This window comes from Eumetopias jubatus, unplaced genomic scaffold (genome assembly GCF_037043125.1).
Source record: "Eumetopias jubatus isolate StellerSeaLion01/CBP00866 unplaced genomic scaffold, mEumJub1_p1.0 scaffold_12, whole genome shotgun sequence".
Taxonomy (NCBI): domain Eukaryota; kingdom Metazoa; phylum Chordata; class Mammalia; order Carnivora; family Otariidae; genus Eumetopias; species Eumetopias jubatus.
Window position 1 is genome coordinate 37,354,739 of NW_028274818.1, and position 23,802 is coordinate 37,378,540.

At 41.1% G+C, this 23,802-nt stretch overlaps 1 protein-coding gene and 1 pseudogene across 2 annotated transcripts in view; one reads left to right on the top strand and one right to left on the bottom strand.

Annotated features, from left to right (window-relative positions):
* LPGAT1 (lysophosphatidylglycerol acyltransferase 1) overlaps positions 1 to 21,490 on the bottom strand; it is an 82,253-nt gene extending 60,763 nt beyond the window's left edge. For both annotated transcript variants that reach the window (XM_028125743.2, XM_088017204.1), the window contains exons 1-2: positions 21,270 to 21,490; positions 20,123 to 20,387 (exon numbers count right to left, since the gene is read on the bottom strand). In XM_028125743.2, coding sequence (XP_027981544.2) covers positions 20,123 to 20,387; positions 21,270 to 21,392 — 388 coding nt within the window. In that variant the 5' untranslated portion in view covers positions 21,393 to 21,490. The remainder of the gene's footprint in view (positions 1 to 20,122; positions 20,388 to 21,269) is intronic.
* On the top strand, positions 11,758 to 12,881 carry LOC114225904 (cyclin-dependent kinase 1 pseudogene; annotated as a pseudogene).
* Positions 21,491 to 23,802: the final 2,312 nt, after the last annotated feature.

The window sequence follows — 23,802 nt, forward strand, 5'->3', positions numbered from 1 at the left end:
CCTAAGTGGTGCTGAGCTAGACAAAATTGGGGATGCCCCTGAAAAATGAAAGAGAAGAAAGCAGATACAAGCACTCACACCAGCCAAGCGCCCAAGAGGTCTTTAGCAAAGAAATCCAGAGTTGGAGCTAATATAGCCTCTGGTTTAAGGCTTGACCATATTCCCAAACTTTGAAATCTAGGATAGCTAAAGAAGAAAGCAATATCAACCGAGAAATTAATTATCCGACATATTAGTAAAATTTGCCAATTTTGAAAAGCTTTCATTCATATTCTCTCAGTTGCTACAGCAGCCCCATAAGGCAGACAAGCCAGGTGTCAGTCTTACTTAAAGCTAAGGATCCAAGAAGATACTGAACAAGGTAATGCCATAAGTAAGCACTATAAATCCAACTGAAATCCAGGTCTGCTGGCCCCTGAAACTGAAGCATAGACAGCCCCTGTCTACTGAGATTACTAAGCATTCAACTAAAAGGGAGGTGTGCTGTGTTTTCATGGTAGAATGAAAACAGCTTGGGTAGAAGACCTTCCTTCAAAGACCAGCGCTGTCCCTTGCGAGCTCTGTCATCCACACTGGACAAATTACTTAGCTTCCACCAGTCTTCATGTTCTCATGTACTTAATGGCACTGATATGAACTCCCTCTGAGAGCTGGTTTCAGTATTTAATACGAAGCCACGTGAAAGCACTTGCTAGAAGGCCTGGCACATCAGGTACTTCAGGTAAGCTTCTCTTCTCACTGGAGGCATTACCAGTTACACATGCTTTGCCCAGAAGTTAGTCTCCTTGCTGCAGAATTCAGTTAAAAAGCTTGGGGAGAGCTCTTCTTTTAACAGTTATATCTTATCAGAAGATAAAGCGTTCCTAAAGGGAGCAGAGAAACTAACGCAAAAAGCGAACGGTAAGTTGAAGAATCTAAGGTCACGAGAAGACATCATTTCAAGATCAGTAGTAAAAGGTTGATGAATGGAAGAACATGACATAGAGAATAGGGGGTAATAACTAGAATACATTGTAGGCAAAGGTGCTTCTCACTGATCAAGTTCAAACCTGAAGTCAATGGAGTCCATATGCAGACTTCAGAGAGTTGTGAACTCCTTGAAACTGTAAAACTGTGAGCATGTGCAAAGGTGCTGTGGTAAGCCCCCAAATGCCCCCCCACCCCCCCCAAGGTATCCATGTCACTAGAACCTGTGAATGTTACTCTGTAGGGTAGAAGATGTGATTAAATTAAGGATCTTGAGAGGAGCTTACCCTGGATTATCAGATGGCCCTAAATCAATGACAAATGTCCTTTGTTAACAGACACACAGAGAATAGACATAGAGGAGGCAGCAATGTGTCCCAGAGGCAGAGATTGGAGTGATACAGCCACAGGCCCAGGAATGCCTAGAGCTACCAGAAGCTCGAAGAGGCAATGAATGGCACCTAGTGCCTCTGCAGGGAGTGCGGCCCTGCTGACACCTTGATTTGAACTTGTGGCCTCCAGAAATGTGAACAAATAAATTTCTGTTATCTTACACGCTTCTGAATTAATCTGCTAATGGCAGTCATAGGAAATTAATAAAGGTGCAGTTTTGGGGGGGGGGAGGCATAACTTTCATTAGATTCTAAGAGCAGTTCTTAGAACCCCAAAAGGTAAAAGAATTATTGCTGTAGGGGATAGAGCAAAACTATCTATAAACAAAGGAACTAGAAATTTTGTAAAAACCTGCAGAACAAGTCACTACTTGGAAAAGGTCCCACAGTCCATAAATGTTGAAATAAGAAAATAATAAGCTGTCCTCTGGCATCTAATCCAATATCCATTTCATTAGCTCTTGGGAGTTTAACCTTACAAATGCATCAAAAGGCAGTGATTCCCAAACAACCATACAGTTTATTAAAAATATAGGTTCCCAGGTTCCATCCCAATGTACTGACTCAGAATGTCCAGGACAGAGGAAAACATACATACATAAAGCTCCTCTGATAATTTAGATGTGCAGACAAATTTGAGAATGACTACTCTAAGGCAGAGGTCAGTAAACTTTTTCTGTAAAGGGTCAGACAGTAATTTTAGGCTATATAGGCCAAGAGGCAAAGTTGAGTATATTACATAGCTATTTACATGACAAATTTGTTTTCCAACATATTTCTATACCTTTTTAATGGACAAAATTCAAAATATAAAGCTGAATACAACTTTTTGCAATATGGGTCCACTAATGAGAAGAATGGTATTCTTTCTTGGGAGGGATAACATCTCACTTAATTAGGGTTCGCAGTGTTTCCTATCATCAGGTTGATTGTAAATGGTCATCTGTAAAAACGAGGAGCTGGAGATTTACACACACACACACACACACACACACGCAAACAACAACAAAAAAACAAAAACAGGCAATGGGCTGGATGTGGCCCCCCCACACACACACACACGCAAACAACAAAAAAACAAAAACAGGCAATGGGCTGGATTTGGCCCAGGTGCTGTGGCTTGGCCAACCACTACAGAAAGATAAAAGGAAGAACTATAACCCCTGCCCTTAAGCAACTGACAAATTAGTTGAAGAGACAGGAAGAGCAAAAGTAAAGCAACAGTGAAATATGTGAAGTGGAAACGTGAATGCTTTATGTCGTAGGGCAGTATGTCCTGTTTCAAGCATGAATAGTCTTTTTTTCATGTCAATAAATACGGCAGATATCTATACAGTAGTTCTTTTATCATTGAGTGAAAATATCCATCACAAAAAGCAACAACAAAACACCTATAATGCTTTTAAGGGATTTATTAATTAAAACAGCAGCTACATATATTTGAAAAAGATTAACACATATTTACAAGACATATTATTTATTCATCCACAGATGGTACTTAATGTGTACATGGATTCTCACCTTGAGAGAACTCTGGAGCACTGCAGCCCAAAGGTTAGGAACCACAATTACAGAGCAGAGGCCAAAGAGGCTCAGACAGAAAGGCACAGTGGAAGCTAGACTAGTGGGTGGAGTAGTGGGATTGTAGCGGTGTGCAGAGGGGGGCAAGGGATCCAAGGAGAGCAAGAGCACCTGGTTCCGGGGATCCCAAACAGACCAGCTGCGGCCACTGGCCACTGACAAAACCCAAAGGCAGAGAAATGAGTGGTGGTGAAATAAGAAACAAATGTATTTCAGTGAGGCCAACACTGAGAAGGCAGTGGACTAGCGTCTCAAAGGCCGTCTCCAAAATGCTGAAAATACCTCTGGTTTCTGCAAGGAAAATACAGGGCAAAGTTGGGTGGGTAACGAGCAGATAGGCAGTGAAGGTTAAATTGATCATCCTCTTGGGGTCAATCGCGGATGGGGTCTCGCTGGCCCAGGGCTGTCCTTGTTGCTTGAGGGGTGGTTCTGGTCCCCATCAGGGGATCCTTTGCCCTCAGGATCTTCCACCTAAGCCAAGAGACAAGCTGGAAAGAAGAACCCAACTAAAAAGTTTAAGGTCAAAATGGAAGCAGCTCAAGTCCTCTTTCAGGATGTCATGAGTTTAGATGAGTAGGTAGAAATTTTCAAGGAAACTGAAGAACAGATTTGAGGGTGTTAAAACACACACACACACACACACACACACACACACCCCACAGGCCCCAAAGGGATGTCACTTAGACCGAGTTCCCAAACCAGTACTTAATATGTAATCTAACTGTAGTTCCAACCTCCCCCAGAAATGTCATCTTAACCTGGTCAGCCAGGCAATTTTTCAATCCACACCAGTGAGTCTGCCACTTGGGTCCTCTCCATCCCCCAAAGAAAGATGAGGTAATCTGTATAAGACATCTTGCCTTAAAAAAAAAAAAAAAAAAAAAAGACACCTTGCCTTCTCCCCAGAAAGTGGCTTTGCCTGGAACAATCCTTTTCTTTTGCTAATAGCTTTCTTGCCCCTCACCTTCCATAAAATCCTTCAATTTTTGTACATATCCTGGGAACACCTCTCTGCTTGCTAGATGGGGTGCTGCCTGATTCACAAATTGTTTAATAAGGTCAATTAGATCTTCAAATTTGAATTTTGTTATAATATCAGGGCACAGGAAGAATATCAATGAGAGAATGCAGAGGGGCAGGGAGAGCAGCCTTCGTAAATAAGAATTCAGAACAGAATCAAACTATGCGGGCACTGTATCGCTGCCTGTCTCTGCCACCAGAGCCAACATCTAAGTGCTTTCCACGAAATGTATCGAACTCTGCTAAGTGTTGCTGCATTCAATCTCCTCTAAGAATAGTTCCCTAAATATTTGAGTCGTGTAAGTAAATGACCAGGGTTTCATCATGTACTACTCTAAGTGGTTCAAAATCTAGACTTTTCCATCTCAAAAATTTAAGGAGAAAAAAAAAAACCTGAAAAGCTTTCTCTTGACCCAATTTCTCTCTTGCACCTATCACCCTCCATTCTTTCAGAGCCAAACTTCTGGGAAGTCATACGTTCACATTTCCATTTGACCTCCTCCCATTCATCATTCACCTCCAATGCACTCCAATCCAGTTTCCACTTCTACCACCTCGAAGAAACTGCTCTTGCCAAATGCAGTAGAAGACTAATAAATCAGCTCTCATCTTACAAAACATAAACTGTCAGCAGCAATCCTCCAGCCCCTCCCTTGAAACACTGTTGACTTCTGCCACCACACTCCTGGGGCAGGCATTCCTTCTACTCCTCTAGCCGTTCTCAGAAGCTCCACCATCCCACTCTCCCCCACCTCAAATGTCGGCATTTCCTCAGTCTGATCCTGGGCCTCTGATCCCTTGGTACTTACAGGCCCTTACAATCTCCATGGGTGATTTCCTCCAGCCCCGGGCTTTAAATACCTACCGTGGGTAACTTCCCAATTTATCTTCCTAGCTCAGTTTCTCCTCTGAGTTCTGGACGGTGTATCCGTGTTTATTGCCGAGCTTCACTTAGATGCTTCTCATCCACGCTAAAGTTTTCTCTTTCCTTTCAACATTGCCTCCTCTCTGAGCTTCCCTATCTACCCAGCAGCTCACACCGAAACCTCATGGTCATCCCTGTCACCTGCCCTTCTACGCATCCTCTATGTCCCAGGACTCAAAAAGTCCTGACTGTCTTCCTCCTATAAAAGTCTCCATCAGTTCACTTCTTTCCACCTCTACTGCCATCAGCTAGAAAGGTAACTGTCACCTTACCTGGATAAACTGAGAATCTTCCCGAGAGCAGCCCCTGCATACCCTCACTCGAATCCATTTCCACAAAGCAGGAAGAGTATAGAATTATAGATATGAGTCTGATTCCATCATTCTCTGACTTAAAATCCTTCAACTATTTCCTCTTAGGATAAATTTCAAAATCCTTAACAGGCCCTACAAGACCTCAATGGATTTGGCTTCCTCAGCTCTCCTCCATCCCCCAACCCTGTTCCTCTCCTCCTCATTCACTGCCTACTGCAGCCAACCTGGCGCCCCCTTTGTTCCTCAAACATGACCAACCCTTTTCATCCTCTGAACATGCTACCCCTCCTCCAGCATCACCTAGCCAACTCCTATCTACTCCTCAGCTGTCTCACGTTCTCAAGGAAGCCATTCCTCCCTGAAACCACTTGTCCCCAGATTCGGCCCTCTGTTACTTACTCTCCTAGCCCCTACACTTGTTCTTTGCAGCCCTTTTCCCAGTTGTGATCATGTGGTTGTCATGTGACTCCTGTCGTCTCCCGCATGAAATGTCAACCGCAGAAGAACAGGAGCTGTGCTCTTTTATTTGCCACTGTCCCCCCACCGCCAGCATAGTGCCTGGCAGAGTTGGCACTCAAATAGTCCGTATCAGAATAGGTGGTTGAATTAATTAGAAGATAGTTAAACGTAAATTGCTTTGAAGATTTCATAATTTACAAACATAAATGTTAGTTAATATTTTAGTTGGACTATAGCTTAAATTACTAATGATAAATTATTTTTATTGATTGATTAAAGCAGAACTGTATTGAGCTATATACTATTAGCTAAGCTTGAGTATCCTCAAATGTATTTCTCAGACTATAAAAGCTAACCGTGTTAGCTTTTATTCATTTAGACATACCTTTCCCCAGAGGTTAACAGAGTTGTTTTCCTAGGCATTAATATAATCATAATCATAATCATAATAATGATGATACTATTAAGTTCTTTATAGAATACAAAACACCATGCTATTCACTTTACATTTAGGCTTCACAAGAGATAAACATAACCTCCCTTTTTACCAATGATGAAATGGAGGCTCAGATAGATAACTACCTCAAAGTTACACAATTAGCAAGTGGCGGTGGCAAGAACCAAACTCATATTACTCAGAAGTCAATGCTTTTTTTCTAATATATCATGCTATCTCTAACATCACACTTACTTAGCAATATCTATTACCTGTTTAAAATACATCTGTATATAAGTATCTGAGGTTTAAAATGGCTTTAAATGATTATATCAGTTTTGAAATGACTGCTGGGGGGGAAATGGGTAAAACAGGTGAAGGAGATTAAAGTATATTTATCATGATAGCCACTGAATAATGTATAGAATTTGTTGAATCATTATATTATACACCTGAAACTAATATAATTTATGTTAATTATACTTCAATAAAAAATTAAAATAAGTAAAAATAAAATGACTGCCCACCTCAGTCTCTCACATACAAAAAGCAATTTTATTCTACCCATAAAAACAGCCCGCAATTCTTACTCAAACGACACCCTTGTTCTTTATCCATGTAATCTATATTTTATTCTACAAAATAAATTTGGCTTCCAGTTAATTTTATTCTCTGCAAAGAACTCAATTAACCTTAAAAAAATGGAACCACATATTAAGGGAAAATGTGCATACTGATCTTCATTTTTCAGAAAACTTTTCACAGTGCACTTTGGAAACATAGGTGACAGCAAACTCAACTATTCCCAAAACCATCTATCAAAAATAAAAACCATGCCAAAACTCCTTTTGGTTGGAATTAATCTAGATCACACTCTCTGGCACAGTATCTTACAGATTAGTAACTTTGCTAACTGGCAGTAGGTAGTCGATAAATATTTGATTGATCTATCACACAAGATACTTCTACAACTAATGTCATATTTTCTTGAGAGAACAAACTGGAAATAATTATTCCTTATAACCATATTTCTAAGACAACTACTAGTCAAACACATAACTACAAAGCATCTCCTCTGTAAAGAGGTAAGAGGGGGTCCCTTAACCCAAATATGAATATTAATTCATATTGATTCCCATTAATCCCAGCTGACTTTCAACAAGGGTTCCAAAACCACTCAATGTGGAAAGAACAGTCTTTTCAACAAACAATGCTAGGACAACTGGCTGTCCACATGTAAAAGAATGAAGTGTGGACCCTTATGTTACACCATATAGAAAAATTAACTCAAAATGGATCAAAAACCTAAGTATAAATGCTAAACTCAAAAGAAAATATAGGTGACAATCTTCATGATACTGAATTGGGCAATAGTTTCTTAGATCTGACACCGAAAAGTGTCATCCAGTGAAATCAATCAATGAAAAAATAGGTAGGTGTAGTATACAGAATATAGAAAGAAACTTAAAACTCAACAATAAGAAGACAAATAACCTAATTTTAAAAAATGGGCAAAGGATCTGAATAGACATTTCTCCAAAGATTTACAAATGGCTAATGAAGAAATAAAAAAATGCTCAACATCATTAATCGTTAGAGAAATGCAAATCTAAACCATAATGAGCTACCACTTCACATCCACTAGGATGGCCAAATTAAAAGAACAACAAAAGTCTACGGGGTGCCTGGGTGGCTCAGTTGGTTGGGCGACTGCCTTCGGCTCGGGTTATGATCCTGGAGTCCCGGGATCGAGTCCCGCATCGGGTTCCCTGCTCAGCGAGGATCCTGCTTCTCCCTCTGACCCTCCCCCCCTCATGTACTCTCTCTCTCTCTCATTCTCGCTCTCTCAAATAAAACAAATAAATCTTTAAAAAAAATATTAAAAAAAAGAACAACAAAAGTCTAGACAATAGTAAGTCTTAGTGAGAAAGCAAAGATACTGGAACTCTTCTACGTTGCTGGTGGGAATGTACAATGGGACAGCTGCTATGGAAAACAATTTGGCAGTTCCTCAAAAATTTAACACAGAATTATCATGTGACCCAGCAATTTGACTCTTAGGTCCTAGAGAATTGAAAACATATGTTCACACAAAAACTTGCACATGAATGTTCATAGCATTATTCACAATACCTAAAATGTGGGAACAACCCAAATGTGCATCAACTGATGAATGTATAAACAAAATGTGTTCTATCCATACAATGGAGTATTATTCAGCCATACACAGGAATGAAGTACTGATACCTGCTACAATATGGGTGACATTTTAATATAGTGAATTTTATGGTATGTGAATTATACTTCAATTTAAATATATATTATATATTCTTAACACTAAATCTATACTGATCATAGTTTAGTCTTCTGATGATTCAGAAACATCTTGATGTGTTTAAATTTACAGATGTTTTTTCCCTTAAAATGCCAAATAATGCAAGCTTCAAATTAATAGCATATGCAAAATACATCTTATGTACATGATTCATAAGGTTTCTTAAAGTTTAATGAGAAGAAAAAAAGTCTGGAAAAAGTGTTATGTTAGCAAACTTCATCAGATCTATTAAACCATAAGAAAAAGTATAACCTCACAACTAAAATTTATGCATGCTTTTTACAATACTAGTTTTGTACTATAATTTAAAGATACAGAAATCAACTGGGCTTGCTTTGTTTTTTTGTATTTCAAAACATGAAAAGCAAAGAGAAGCAACTAATTTTAATAATGTAGATTTTATGGGGCACCTGGGTGGCTCAATTGATTGAGCGGCAGACTCTTGGTTTCAGCTCAGGTCATGATCTCATGGGTGGTGAGATGGAGCCGGGCTCCATGCTCAGCGGGGAGTCTGCTTGACTCCTCTGCCCCCGCCCCCACTTGCTCTCTCTAAAATAAATAAATCTTAAAAAAATAACCTAGATTTTATATGATTAAAATCAGAAGACATGAAATTTCTACTAATTAACAAGTGTACAACAGTGGAACTATTTCACCAAGTTGGTAATATAGTACATGAAATTTGAAAAACCTTGTGACCACGTTCTTAGTAATGGCACTTCATTTCTCAGTTCCTATCAAAGATTTTTTTTTTTTATTTGGCAGAGAAAGATACAGCGAGAGAGGGAACACAAGCAGGGGGAGTGGGAGAGGGAGAAGCAGGCTTCCCGTGGAGCAGGAAGCCTGATGCGGGGCTCAGTCCCAGGACCCTGGGATCAATACCTGAGCCGAAGGCAGATGCCCAACGATGAGCCACCCAGGCGCCCCAAACTCAGTTTTTAATGGTAGAGCTCATGAGCTTATAGGCACTGGTAAGGCAACTATCATATGCCTAACAGAAATACACCAGTAACTGTTATTTGAGTTTTTTAAAATGAACATCACCTATGCCTCTGGGGTCTAGGCAAGTAATGTAAATGAGCAAAGCAGGCCCACAGTAAGACAAGGAAGCAGTGGGGTATCTCTGGTGAACTAGAGGTCAGAGGATCCCTCTGAAGGAGGTGGCCATCACTTAACTCCAGCAAACTTCTGCCAGACAGGAATGAGGGCCCAGCAGAGCCAGAATTCTAATTTCTCAAGGAAGTTTTGGTTTTATTTTTTATGTTCTGTGAAATCTCCCTAATTCTGAAATGTTGGCATCTAATCAAAAAAAAGCTGAAATAGTGCAAAGGCCAAATCAAGCACATCAGTGGCTGAATATGGCCACTAGTTTGCAAACTCTGAAAAGAAACTCTTAAAACTAGTTTATAACAAATAAACTATAAATACAGTATATTTAATATATAATATACTTCATATATAACTAAGATATATTATACATATGCTGAATATATTTAATTATGTGTAATATACTATAACTGTATTTATCAAAGTCTGGGGGGGCATTGGTCACCCTTCAAGTTTTCAAGATGATCCACAGACCAGATTGTAGAGACTAGTATTGAGATTACATTTCATACATACTCCTTACTGAAGTACCAAAGGTCACTCACTTCCATTCATTTTGGTGACACTTTTTTTACTGTAGCCAAGTGGAAACAGAGTGGATGTCTTAACTAGACTCTACTGACAAGCAGTCCAAGAATCAAAACAGTTTGGGAACCTCTACAAGAAAAAAAAAATGGGGGAGGCTATTTTTTGCTTTTGGACCGACCTTAAAGAAAAATCAGGGGAGTGTCTGCCTGGCTCAGGCAGAGGGGTATGGGACTCTTGATCTTGGGACTGTGAGTTTGAGCCCCACATGGGTGTAGAGATTACTAAAAAAAAAAAAAGAAAAAGAAAAAAGGAAATGAATTAGGTGGTAAAACTGGTCTCCAGTTTATAATAATCAACTAGTAGTACAGCAGAATGGTGACAGAGCTATCTGAATTATAAATACATAGTTAAATAAAAATCTTGTGTTGTACTTTCTGATATGAACCTGGACACGAATCTTCCTAAAAAATACACACAGCAACAAGAAGAGAAAAAAAAAACAACTTTACAAAACTCCTTTTTTTTTAGCAAACCTGAGAGAAAAACAAAAACATAAAAACTCCAGAATACATGAAATCAGGGCTAAGACCAAATAAGGCTGATATCAGAAAGAATCTATGATGGGAGTGGAGAGCCGAGACAGAATGTGGCACGTGATGAGGATTGCCCTGTAGTGGCAGATCTCCAAAAACAACAGTAAAAATGCACTTCTTTAAGGAGAGGGGTTTACACTGGCATGGGTCCCTCTAGTCACAGCTGCAAAGGAAGGAGTGGGAAGTCCAGAAGTGGTAGCAGAAAGCCACCTAGGCTCAGTCTGGCTTGGAGAAGCAGAGGACCTGTGGCAACACAGAGAAGCACACCCAGGTGCCACATGTAAAAAGATTTTCTCTGAGGCAGAAATCTGAAATCTACCCTGGCCCTCCTACCCATACCTCCTACAAATAGCTGACTGAGAAAAATCCAATTCGTTAAAGTACAAAAAATAAAAAGGTAACTGGCACAGCATTCACTTAGAGATACCATAAGAAAAATGGCAGAAATGAGCAGCATAGTGTACCAACTCTAGAAGAATGCTCATTAGAAAAATATTACGATAAGATAAAAATTATAACTAAATATTCTTGCATGAATGTAAGAAAATCAGTAAAGTCACTACCACTATGAAGCCAACCACAAAGCATAAATGTAAGAGCTCAAGGAAGAAATGTCTAGACAAGAGGAATAGTGAAAGCATGAACTGGTAGAACTCAAGAAAGAAACAGAAGAATACACAAAACCATCACAGAAATGAAGAAGAAACTGAAATGAGAACAAAGAGAAGAGACATTGCAGAAGACACAGTAAGAGACATTAAAGACAAACACACACTACATGAAAAAGTGTTTAAAGTGAGTAAAGAGAAAATGACAGATTGAAAAAAGATACACAAAGGGAGATCCAAACATAAAATTAGGGTCACCAAAAGAGAAAACCAAAATAAGCAAATGAAATAAATATTTAAAGATATAATTAAAGAAAACTTCCCTGAAATAAAAAGATTTAAAGCTACATAATAAAAGGGCACACATGTGCCAGCTTATCCTATACAGGCATATCCTAGTAAAATTACTAAATATTAGAGAGAAAGAAACCTTTGGGCAGATAGGAAAAAAAGATCAAATCATTTATATGGGAAAAAATATATGGGAAAGCTGGCTCTCGGAAGTTGAGACAAGAGCGACGCCGCCGCTTTCGTCGCGGGATAATAAGCCGGGTAGAGTTGCTGAGGATCTACCAAATCTGCTGATTAACTATGGAAGATTATACCAAAATAGAGAAAATTGGAGAAGGTACCTATGGAGTTGTATATAAGGGTAGACACAAAACTACAGGTCAAGTGGTAACCATGAAGAAAATCAGACTAGAAAGTGAAGAGGAAGGGGTTCCTAGTACTGCAATTCGGGAAATTTCTCTATTAAAAGAACTTCGTCATCCAAATATAGTCAGTCTTCAAGATGTGCTTATGCAAGATTCCAGGTTATATCTCATCTTTGAATTCCTTTCCATGGATCTCAAGAAATACTTAGATTCCATCCCTCCTGGTCAGTTCATGGATTCTTCACTTGTTAAGAGTTATTTGTACCAAATCCTACAAGGGATTGTGTTTTGCCACTTCAGAAGAGTTCTGCACAGAGACTTAAAACCTCAAAATCTATTGATTGATGACAAAGGAACAATTAAACTGGCTGATTTTGGCCTTGCCAGAGCTTTTGGAATACCTATTAGAGTATACACACATGAGGTGGTAACACTCTGGTATAGATCGCCAGAAGTATTGCTGGGGTCAGCTCGCTACTCAACTCCAGTTGACATTTGGAGTATAGGCACCATATTTGTAGAATTAGCAACCAAGAAACCACTTTTCCATGGGGATTCAGAAATCGATCAACTCTTCAGAATTTTCAGAGCTTTGGGCACTCCCAATAATGAAGTGTGGCCAGAAGTGGAATCTTTACAGGACTATAAGAATACATTTCCCAAGTGGAAACCAGGAAGCCTGGCATCCCATGTTAAAAACTTGGATGAAAATGGCCTGGATCTGCTCTCGAAAATGTTAGTCTATGATCCTGCCAAACGAATTTCTGGCAAAATGGCACTGAATCATCCATATTTTAATGATTTGGACAATCAGATTAAGAAGATATAGCTTTCTGACAAAGAGTTTCCACGTATCAAGAACAGATAGTTATATTTTTACTGCTAACTTTGTCTGTTTTTGTTTTGTGTATTTTTCTTTTCTTTGTTGTAAACTTAAGCTGTACTTCATCTTCTGATTTCAAAAGTGTAACTTAAAAATGTAAATATTGTTCCATATGAATTTAAATATAATTCTGTATATGTTTATAGAAAAAAAAATATATGGGCTTCACACATCTTTGCAGCAACATTTAATGTCAGAAGACATTTGTATACACCCATAATACTCAAGGAAAAGGTGAACCAAGGATTTTATTATCTGCTAAGCTGTCCTTCAAATGTAAGGCAACAAAGAAAGGAAGTTTTAAACATGTTTGTTAAGAATAATATTCCCATATCATTCCCATTATTCTTTATGGAGAAATTACTAGCGAATGAACTTCAGCCAACCAAAGAATGACTGGGAAAAACTGCAAAAGTGCTTGGGTGAGCATTATACATATATTTAACTGAAGAATTAGGACTAAAACAGAAGGAGATAAGGGTGATAAATAGAACATAAATATTATAGGCCTTGACAATGTATAAATGCAAATGATAAAAAATTGGGACAAAGAGAGCAGAAAGTATAATAAGCTTACTGATTACCTTGATATAATAGCTGGGAGTCAATGGATAGTCTTAAAGCTCACATATTAAGTACTAGAAGTACAAGCATACATAATATTACAAATGCAAATACTATTGTGAATAAATACTACTGATATTGACTAAGATTGGGTGATGGAGAAGGAAAAGGGGAAGAGAGAAGAGAAGATTTAAACAGAATTTTACCTCTGTTCCTTGAAAAGAAGTAAGAGTTACTATCAACAGAGAACTAAGAACAACATATAAAGCAACAAGACTAAAATACAAACCTACCTAAATATCATAAAATACAAAACAAACCTAAAATACAAACCTAAATATCACAACAAAACAGCAAGGAAAAGCAGACAAGACAGTGAAAGACAGACCTAAAACAGAAAACATAAGGGGTGCCTGGGTGGTTCAGTCGTTAAGCGTCTGCCTTTGGCTCAGGTCATGGTCCCAGGGTCCTGGGATCAAGCCCCGCATCGGGCTCCCCGCTCAGAGGGGAGCCTGCTTCTCCCTCTCCCACTCCCCCTGCTTGTGTTCCCTCTCTCGCTGTGTCTCTCTCTGTGTCAAATAAATAAATAAAATCTTAAAACAAACAAACAAACAAAGAAACAGAAAACATAAAATAAAATGCCAGAGCCCAGATAAAGCATATCTGACATATGAATAAATGCAAATGGATTCAACTCATATGAAAACAAAGAGCTTTACAAATTTACTCATAAAGCGCCTGGGTGGTTCAGTTGGTTAAGCGTCTGCCTTCGGCTCGGGTCATGTTCCTAGGGTCCTGGGATTGAGTCCCACGCCAGGCTCCCTGCTGAGCAGGGAGTCTGCTTCTCCCTCTCCCTCTGCCCCTCCGCTCCACTCGTGCTCTCTCTCTCAAATAAGTAAATAATAAAAATTAAAATTAAACAGATGTTCTAAAAAAGGAAACCAAATTTACTCATAAAGCAAAACCTAACTCCATGTTAATTACTAGACATACATCTAAATCAAAGTAATTTTGAAAGTTTGAAAACGAAAGGATGGGCAAAGAAATATCAGGCAAACATAAAAAGAAAGTAGGAAGCATTTTACTCAGCTCTTTTTGACTCCAGAGTCTATGGTCATGACCACTACAAACACTGCAAATAGTGCTTCATGTGTTTCTGTAATAGCGCATATGGATATGTGTGCATGAACGAGTATACTTCGTATACTAAATAAACTACTCAATTATATATGATCTTTTGAAATAAGACCAGATATCAAATTTAGAGTACTACCAGATTGCTGAGTTTAAAGTATTTAATAATATTTACATTTAATGGTATTCCATATAAAAATCAAAATGCTGTACTGAAAACTCCTTGCCTGGATTCATGTCCATGATGTTGTGGACCTAACATCATGCAGTAACTCCTCACTCTGATGGCAATCTATTGTGAAGCACTCAAGAACTAAAATTCCAGTTGAACTGTTGTTTTCTGTAAGGGTAGAGATTCAAGGAAGTGGTATTTCGTCAAATTTACAGAACTACAAATATTTCCCTTGAAGCAACAATTTTTCCTAATCTCCTGCAGAAACCCCTAGCTATGACATTGTTTTCAGGTGCTGCAGTTTTGGAAAGAGATTTCATGCCTCAGAAACAAAAGAGCATACGGGTAGGGAAGATTAAGAGACTCTAGGAATATTATATAAAGGTCAATAATGACTACCTGTGGCAACATCAATTCAGTGCTTAGGGAGAAGTAACTGTGACCCTCGGTGTTTGAATTTCAACACCAATTACAAAAGGAAGATATTCTTACACCAACCTGGTAAGACTGTTGTGAGCATTTAGTGCCTGAAAAAGTCAGGAGGGCCTGGCTTATACTTAGCTAATATTACCATCACAAGGATACAGATTTTAAACTGACGCATTATGCAAGTCTTTTAAATCTATTGTAATTACTGATTATCCAGTTAGCCCCACAGAGAAATATCTCCCTAATGGGGGGGGGGAGAAGGCATTTAAAGCCACTCAGTCCCTAAATTCCCTATTCCCTGTCTGCTACCACCTACCACCAATGGGAGATCAGGAGCCCTTCCTCTTTAATCCCACGGTACATCTCCGTTAGAGCATTCTACCAGGATGTTTTCGTTGTTGGTGCACTGTCTTCCCCACCAAGGCTTCTGTGAACTCCTTAAAGTCAGCCACTATGTCTTGTGCATCTCAGCACCTCCACAACACCTGTTCCCACACATAATAGAAGCTCAATAAAGGTGTGTTAGATTAACAAATGTGATACTGTAGGAAATGGATATATATGCACATGTGTGAAAAACGTCATCCAGTTCAGGGTCTGTGTTCTGTAGACTGCAATGTCCTTGCTCTCTGATGTTTCAGGAAGGTACACCTCAGCTGGGACCAAGAAAGAAAAAAGGAATCATTCAAGAAATACCTAAAGGGCCCTCTGTGAGCTTCAGGCAACAAACTAGGCTCTAGGGTTATAAAGACCACATCTTTATCTGTAAAGAGCTCGCAGCCCTGTAGGCACCTAGCTGGTAAGGATCTCACCCCCCACCAGGGAGCAGAGATGTTAAAGCCAGATGAAGCCATGCGACTCCCAGTTCTAAACTGCAGTGCTCTTTCCACTAGAACAATGCCTTTCAAATGTTGAGAGGGCTCAGAGTAAAAAATACATTCTGTAGCACTCCCCAGTACCGATACACACACTTCTGATTTTTTCATCTTCACTCTATTCTATTTCACTTTTTTTTAAATGTTCAGCCTGACACACTAAATTGGCTTATGACTCAAAGGTGGAAAAATACTGCTCTAGGAGATATATTCTTAAAGCTTTCTCCAGAATTTCAACATCTGATATAATTCCTAATAGTTTTTCTCACACAATGAATTTGTACCCCAGCAAAAAAAGTAAAACACTATCAGAGAATCAAATAACCTTCAAAGACCAACAGAGTCCTGACAGCTGCCACTTGGGGAATGAGAGGAAGCTAAACCTATCTCTGTCGGCTTTCCCTAAAGCCACCAACCTAAGAAAGAGAGCATTTGCTAGGCAAAAACAACCTGGTGGCAAGCCTCTCGACACCCCAGCTCCCTTCCAGTCAGACTATGGCCGAAAAGACTCTTATCCTTTATCGAAATTCTGGAGCTTCTACTTACAATCAATTTTTTAAAATGATTTTGTGTAAGAGACTTTAATTAAATATGTTTGGATGGGGAACAATGAATTTATTAAGGTAAGTGAATGAAAATCAAAATGAACTATTTTAAAAACATTTTGTTCAAAAAAAATCTCTCGGGGTGCCTGGGTGGCTCAGTTGGTTAAGCATCTGCCTTCGGCTCAGGTCATGATCCCAGAGTCCTGGGATCAAGCCCCACATGGGGCTCCCTGCTCAGCAGGGAGTCTGCTTCTCCCTCTCCCTCTGCCTGCCACTCTGCCTACCTGTGCTCTCTCTTTCTCTGTTAAATAAATAAATAAAAATCTTTAAATTAAAAAAAAAAATCTCTCTCTGCAATATGCCAGTCTTCACTTCAGTTGAGGGGAGAGAAGTGTAATGATTTATCCCAGATCTGAATAAAACATGCAGAAATGGATCATTAGTTAAGTTAGTACCTCTTCTGGTTTGCTCTTGAAATATTAGGGCAAAGGCAGTACACAAATTTTCCTCAACATGAGATGTGTGTACAGCACTTTCCATGAAAGGAAATGTGGTAGTAGCAATCATTACTACCTAGTAGTAGCAAGCTAGGGATGAAAACCCCAATGTCCCCAGAGTTCTTTCAAGAAATGCGTTCCCCTGGAAAGTCACAAACAGGCAGAAAGACCAGAAAAGCCCTTTCTCTGTGTTCTGTGTCCATAGGCAGTACTCCAGCTCTGAAAACACAAACTAAGTACAAAAATGTTCATTCAAGGTCTTGGGCTGACTAGCCTCACCATTCGCCATCCAAGAAGCAAGTCTGAGTTTAAAGGACTCATTTTTGTGACATTTGCCTCAAATTAAAAGACAATTTTATAAAACTTAATAAATCTTCCTGTCTTCCCAAAAGAAAAGTGTTTAGAACTGAGTTTAGAAAAATATCCTCTCTATAGAGATAAAATGTATTTTCCTATGAAAAAGGAGAAAGGCATACTATTTATCAGATTTGCCCAACAGAACTTTCTGTGGTGATGCAAGTGTTGCGTGTCTGTACTCTCTGGTACAGTAGCCACTAGCCACCCAGTACTGAGCACTTGAAAGGTGGCTGGTGTGACTGAGAAAGTGTATTTTAAATTTTATTTCATTTTAATTAATTTAAATTAAAATAGCCACATTCGGCTAAGTATCTCCCATATGGGGGCCTGTAGGTTAGAGAATCAACGTAAGCAGCAGAGCTGGCTAACTGGTCTTAGACTTAAATATCACAATTGAAAAAATGATATTCAATACCAATATTCAATTGTCAGCTTCCCAATTAACATTTAATTAATTAATATTTAAGTTTTCTTCAGAAGTGGTTTTTCAACAGTTTGGCAATTTTTATTCCAAAACATGAACATCCCAGATCTGCTGAGCAGAATTCCTTTGGCAATGTTCAATTTTCCATCTGTGAAACTTAAGCACAGGGGAAGGAAAAAACTGAAACCCACCTTCCTCTTGAACAAAGGGAAGAAATGGAACACATACTCCAGACCAAAGGCTAATATAACCTCCTAGACTCACGGGTACATCTGCTCATCAGCCCCTACTTGTGTTGCTTCTTTAACCCAGTTGTGGCTTTCCACAAAAGTCATTTCTACATTTGTTTGACCTCTAGATTGCATTCCCTTGTGATCAGGCCAGGACCAGACCCTCTCAAAGTATTCCACCTATATGAAAACCATTTAAAACATAAACACTAAAATATTCTGTATTTTAAATGGTCAGAATGGAGTAGCCTGAAGAGAACAGATGCTTCAGAAAGACTAAAATACGCAGATCACGCCAAGACCACTTTCCAAGCAGGTGGCAAAAGAAACTGCGAAGTTCCATAGTCAGCAAGGGAAAGACAACGCAAGAAAATATGCTCAGAAATGCGTTGCGGCCATGCTGTGGCCAAAGGATAACTAACTTTAACTTCAAGCAGCACCACTGCACTCAGTATAATCTCAAGGTCAATGCTGAATGTTGTTCAGCTTCTCATCATGCTAACGCCTATACACAAACCACACACACAAGCACAAACATTTCACTAATTTCATTGTGTTTAAGTAGCATGAACTTGTAGAACTTTATCTAAAAATACTATGAGTTGATTTAAAACCAGCAAGAGTATATTACGTGCAGAGCAAAGTCACTAGTACCACATACCATATTTGGTGACACTTAAACTATACAGAGCAAAGCAATTCTAAGACAGCAGTGTAACTCAGGTAAGAATTCAGCATCATAGATGAGAACTTCCTTTGTTTTCTCTACCACTACTACTACTACCACAAAGGTCCTAAAAAAGGACTAGAAGCTCACCTACTATTATCCAAAGAGCATCGGATCTCAATGAGACCCAGACAGGGAAGCAATGCATACACTATCCCGGGAGCTTTGGGTCTTACAGAATAATACATAGCTTTGCCAGAAGGAAAAAATGCTTCATCTGGGGCAACTGAGAGCACTCTGACCTGCAAGAGTCTGTTAGACTCCATAAAACCTATGTTTTGTCAGTCCTTTTCTTGTGTGTATGGATAAAATCTACAAGATGCAGCCTGGGCAGGAAAGAAGAAGACAGAGAATTTAAAATGGGGAACTGCCGTGCTGTTTGACCCTGAGAGCACCCTCGTACCCACCTCATTCTTCCAAGCTATGAACTAGACTCCACTGACCACAGAATCTGCCGCATGATCTCTAAGGAAGCTATCAATTATAAAATTCCATGATAAAAGCCTCAATGTCTAAGACAAGTACTAGAACCTCAATGCTTTTTTTTTCATCATCTCAATTTTAGGGGAAAAAAGTCAAATAAATGTAATAAGACAGAATTTTCACAGCAGAGGCCCAAGTTCTCAAAGCGCAGAAAGCTTATAAACAGAAAATAAAAATAAACACTACTTCTCATTTAGTTCTTTAAAAGTCCGCTTCAGAATAGCATTACTCCTGCTCCCCAAAATGCAATTTAAAGGCAGAAATATAAATCTACTTAAAGACACCCAGAATATAAATTAACAAAGATAAAACTTAATTCTTATATTTAATAGTCTAATAGTGATTTATGAGATTAAAATATAGATTCTAGTAAACAAAAGAAACATACGTAACAGAAAAGAAAGCCATGTTTTGCTTGGCTCAAAGTGTTAACACAGTACAATACCACATTAAATGAAAAAACTTACTAAACTATCTTAGCACAAATATGGCTCAGTCCTTCTTCTCAATTCTTAATGTATTTGTGGGCTAAGTATGTTATTTCATTTTATAAGCCCTCAGGTCCTATATAACCCATGCCTATTCCTCTAGGTGAGTTTTGGAGGACTGGTTTTGATAAATATCAAGCACATTAAAGACATTATTTAAGAAATTTATCAGTATATAACTATGAAATTATACATCTGAAAATATCATCCTTCCTAAATTGGGATTCTGAAAAAAAACTCAAAAGAATTGTTTTCTATCTATTTTTTTTTAAGAGCCAAAGCAGCCAAGCACCTTCAACCCAAAGTGTAATATATATTTAATCATGGCTCCTGACTTAAGCATAACATTACAAATTGTTTCATACGCGTTAAACAAAAGTGCTCACACTCTTACCTGTATATCCAGCATACCATCCCCAGGAAGCCACCATTCCTAAAAGCCATTTATACATGATTCCTTCAATATACCAGAACCGCTTACTGTCCAGCAGTCGAAGGGGCTGAAGTATAATTACATAGCAGATGTAGGATGAAATAGCAACCAGGTTGTTGGCGACCATGAAGGCAAATCTCATCAAGGCTTTCACCAGGATCCAGCCCAGCCACGGAGCCTCTTCCAAAGTCACAGCCATGCTCACACTGGCGTCCGTCCTGTCTTTCTGAGGTGAAAGAAAAATTCATTTAAAAAGGAAAATGGATTACACACATCCAGATAGTCACCAACATAGAAATCGCCTCCAGCACAAAAACACCAGAAAAACCGAGAGGGTCTAAGCTTTCCCGGTGTAGTACCTCGGTGATCTCTCCGGGAAATTCCAGAGGGGGACAGAGAGCGAGGGAGGAGGAGCCGCACAAGGTCAAGGGAGCTGTTCACAGAGGCACAGGGTATGTCATAATATATTTAGCAAATGATTATACTATTCCCACTAACTAATCAGCGGCTGTCCCCGCACCGCGCCTCACTGCAGTCTGCTGTGTGGACTTTCAGGAAGAAAAACAGAGCCACTCGCTTCAGACACCCTCAGTCTCTCCAAACTGACGACACGAGTGGAAGAAGGCTGTTGCAGGGACCCGATCCCATTTCCCAGCTATGAGAACCTGGGTACCCGCACCACCACCATTCCTGCACATCGATCGTGCCTTAGAAAGATCTCTCGCATTAGCAAAAAGAGTTATGCTAACAGTGTTCATTTGCGGCAAAGGGGTTTTTGTCTCCACCCCCCCCCCAGCTTTTTTTAGGGGAAAAAGGACAGGGGCCTAGAAAAGAGGGCAGAAAGGTGAGAGGAAGAAAGTGGGGGCTAACACGGCGAGAGGAGAAAGGACGGGAGTAGGGGGAGGGGAGCAAAAGCCAGAAGGAGGTGAAGGCACCGGGGCCACGGATGAAGAGAACGAAGTCCCCGGGCAGAGGGCAGGCGAGCGAGGGTGATGGAAGAAGCGCGAAGGAAGAGGCGACGGCAGCGCTCGGCGGGGCGCCCGCAGCGGTTTCCGCGGCCCCGGCGAAGGGGTCGCGGCGGCAGGGGCGGCCCGCGCGCGGGGCTCACCTCGGCGGGCGCGGAAGGCGGGCGGTGGAGCGCGGGGGCGAGCGGGGCCGGGGGCTGGCGGCCCGGGGCGCGGTGTTGCGCGGCGGCGGCGGCGGGTGTCCCCGGCCGAGGAGTCGCGGTCATGGACGCGGCGGCGGCCGAGGCGCGGCGCGAGCGGGCGCGCGGGCGCCCTACTCCCCTCGCGGCTGCCTGCGGACAGAGGGACGGCGGGGACTCAGAGGCCGGACCTGTCACCGGGGCGGGTCCGGGGAGGCGGGCGGATGCCCCGCGCCCCCGCCTCCTCCTCGGGGCCTACCGCGCCCTCGTCCCTCATGCCGCCGCCGCCGCCGCCGCCGCCGCCTCCTCCCCGGGCCGCACGACGACGACACCCCTTCCCCGCCCCCTCCGCGCCTCTTCGGGCCCGGCGCCGCCGCAGCCCCGGGCCTGCGCCCGCCGAGCCAGAGGTTACCTCGGGCTGGCCGGGCCCCGGCCCAGGCTGTGGGAGCCAGAGGAGCCGGAAGAATGCATGGCCGGCGGCGGGGCCGGCGGAAGGAGGCGGCGGCGGGGCCCGGCCTCGCTCCGGCTGCGGCGCGGCTCGCGCCCGGTCCCCGGCGGCGCCGAGACTCGCTCCCCGGGGCCCGGCCGCGTTCGCCGGGGTGCCGCGGAGGGGCGGCGGGAGGAAGCGGCGGGAGCCGAGACTGCGGCGGAGCCGCCCCCAGAGCGCCCTCTAATGAAGGCGCCGCGGCCGCCGCCCGCGTCCCGGAGCCCGCTGGTCCGTGGGGTCAGGCCCCTGGGGCTGCCTGGTCCCTAGGCCGGCGGGACGTCGCCGAGCCCATTTCCCAGGAAGAGGGCGGCTCAGAAAGGTCTGGTAGTGAGCAGCAAGCCTTACACCACACGAGGAGGGCTGCGGTCCAAACTGAGAGCCCCTTTTCAGCCAACACAGCCGGTTCTCATTGTTAGGACCCTCCCTCCTCTGACAAACCGATTAGTGCCCAAACTGGGAAGCTGTCTCCTTGAAGGCTGGATGTCCTCTTTTCTTTCCTAATGAAACCCAGTTGCTCTCACGGCTTCTCTTCTGAACCTCCCCAGAGTATTAAGGTCTAGAGTTTAAAATCAATTCATTTTAAGTGCCAGAATTCTTTCTGGAGAGCTCCCAGAACATTAATGAAAATTCCGATTCCCCATCCATGTCCCCATCCCCATTCCCCTAAAGAAAAAAAAGAATCCAATGGGAATGGGTGGTCCACACAGACACTGACATTTAGGTAGTCGAGAAGGGAGAAGCACTTAGGCAGCGCCTGCCATTAAGTGCTCAAAAAATGGTGGCCATAGGGTTCCCTGGACAGTCCGGCTCACTCCTGGACACTGGAGCTAAATTCTGTTTCAAATGCTGGACCGCCATGAGGAGCATAGACAAATAACCCAACGACCTGCCCACGTGAACATTCTCAAATGGCCTACCTCCATTTCAGTTTTTGTAAAAACCCCATAAAATCTTATATCTCTTAATCAAATTTGTAAATGGGGGTTGGGGGCAGTTTTTACAGGTCCCTAGTGAACTGCCATGTTTAAATCAGAATGCCACCTATTCTGTCTATTTTGAAGATATTTGTTACTGTGTTTGCTTTGGACTCTCAACTATTTAACTATTTCTCTCTCTCTCTCTCTCTCTTTAATTCCCTCGTTGGTCCACAGGTGAAAGAAAGAGAATTCACTTTTATGCCATATGAAAGAATACTTTCTATTCCCATCCCCTCTGGCGATGAGGAAATGCATGAAAGCACAGAGCCTGGCTGAAACGATTAGATTTCTTTCCATTTATTATTAATTTGTTTTTATTTGTAGATGTTATTTATTTCTTTCACTAATGTTATATTTTAACTGTGTGGGGCACAAAAAGGCACAGGCCCTAGCAGAGAACTTTCCATATAATTTCAACTAATATATAGCAATAGAAAAGTTATATATGCCTTTTCTAGTCCTCTGTATTTTCTCTGAGAATTTAGGTACCAAGGTAATAGCATTTTTAAATAAATTTCATGAGAGAAACAATATATGTACAGTAGATTATTGTTCAAAAGATGCCATCATATTCTTTTTTTAAATTCGAGTATAGTTAACATAAAATGTTGTACCAGTCATAGGTGCACAATATAATGATTCAACAATTCTATACATTACTCATCACAATAAGTATATTCTTAGTCCCCTTCACCTATTTCACCCATCCTTCCACCCACCTCCTGTCAGGAACCCCCAGTTTGTTCTCTATAGTTAAGAATCTATTTCTTGGTTTATATTTTTTTCTTTGTTCCTTTGTTTTGTTTTTTAAATTCCACCTATGAGTGAAATCATACGGTGTTTGTCTTTCTCTGACTGATTTATTTCACTTAGCACTATAACCTCTAGATCCATCCATGTTGTTGCAAATGGTAAGATTTCATTCTTTTTTATAGCTGAGTAATATTCCTCTGTGTGTGTGTGTGTGTGTGTGTGTGTGTGTGTACCACATCTTCTTTATCCATTCATCTGCAGATGGACACTTGGGTTTCTT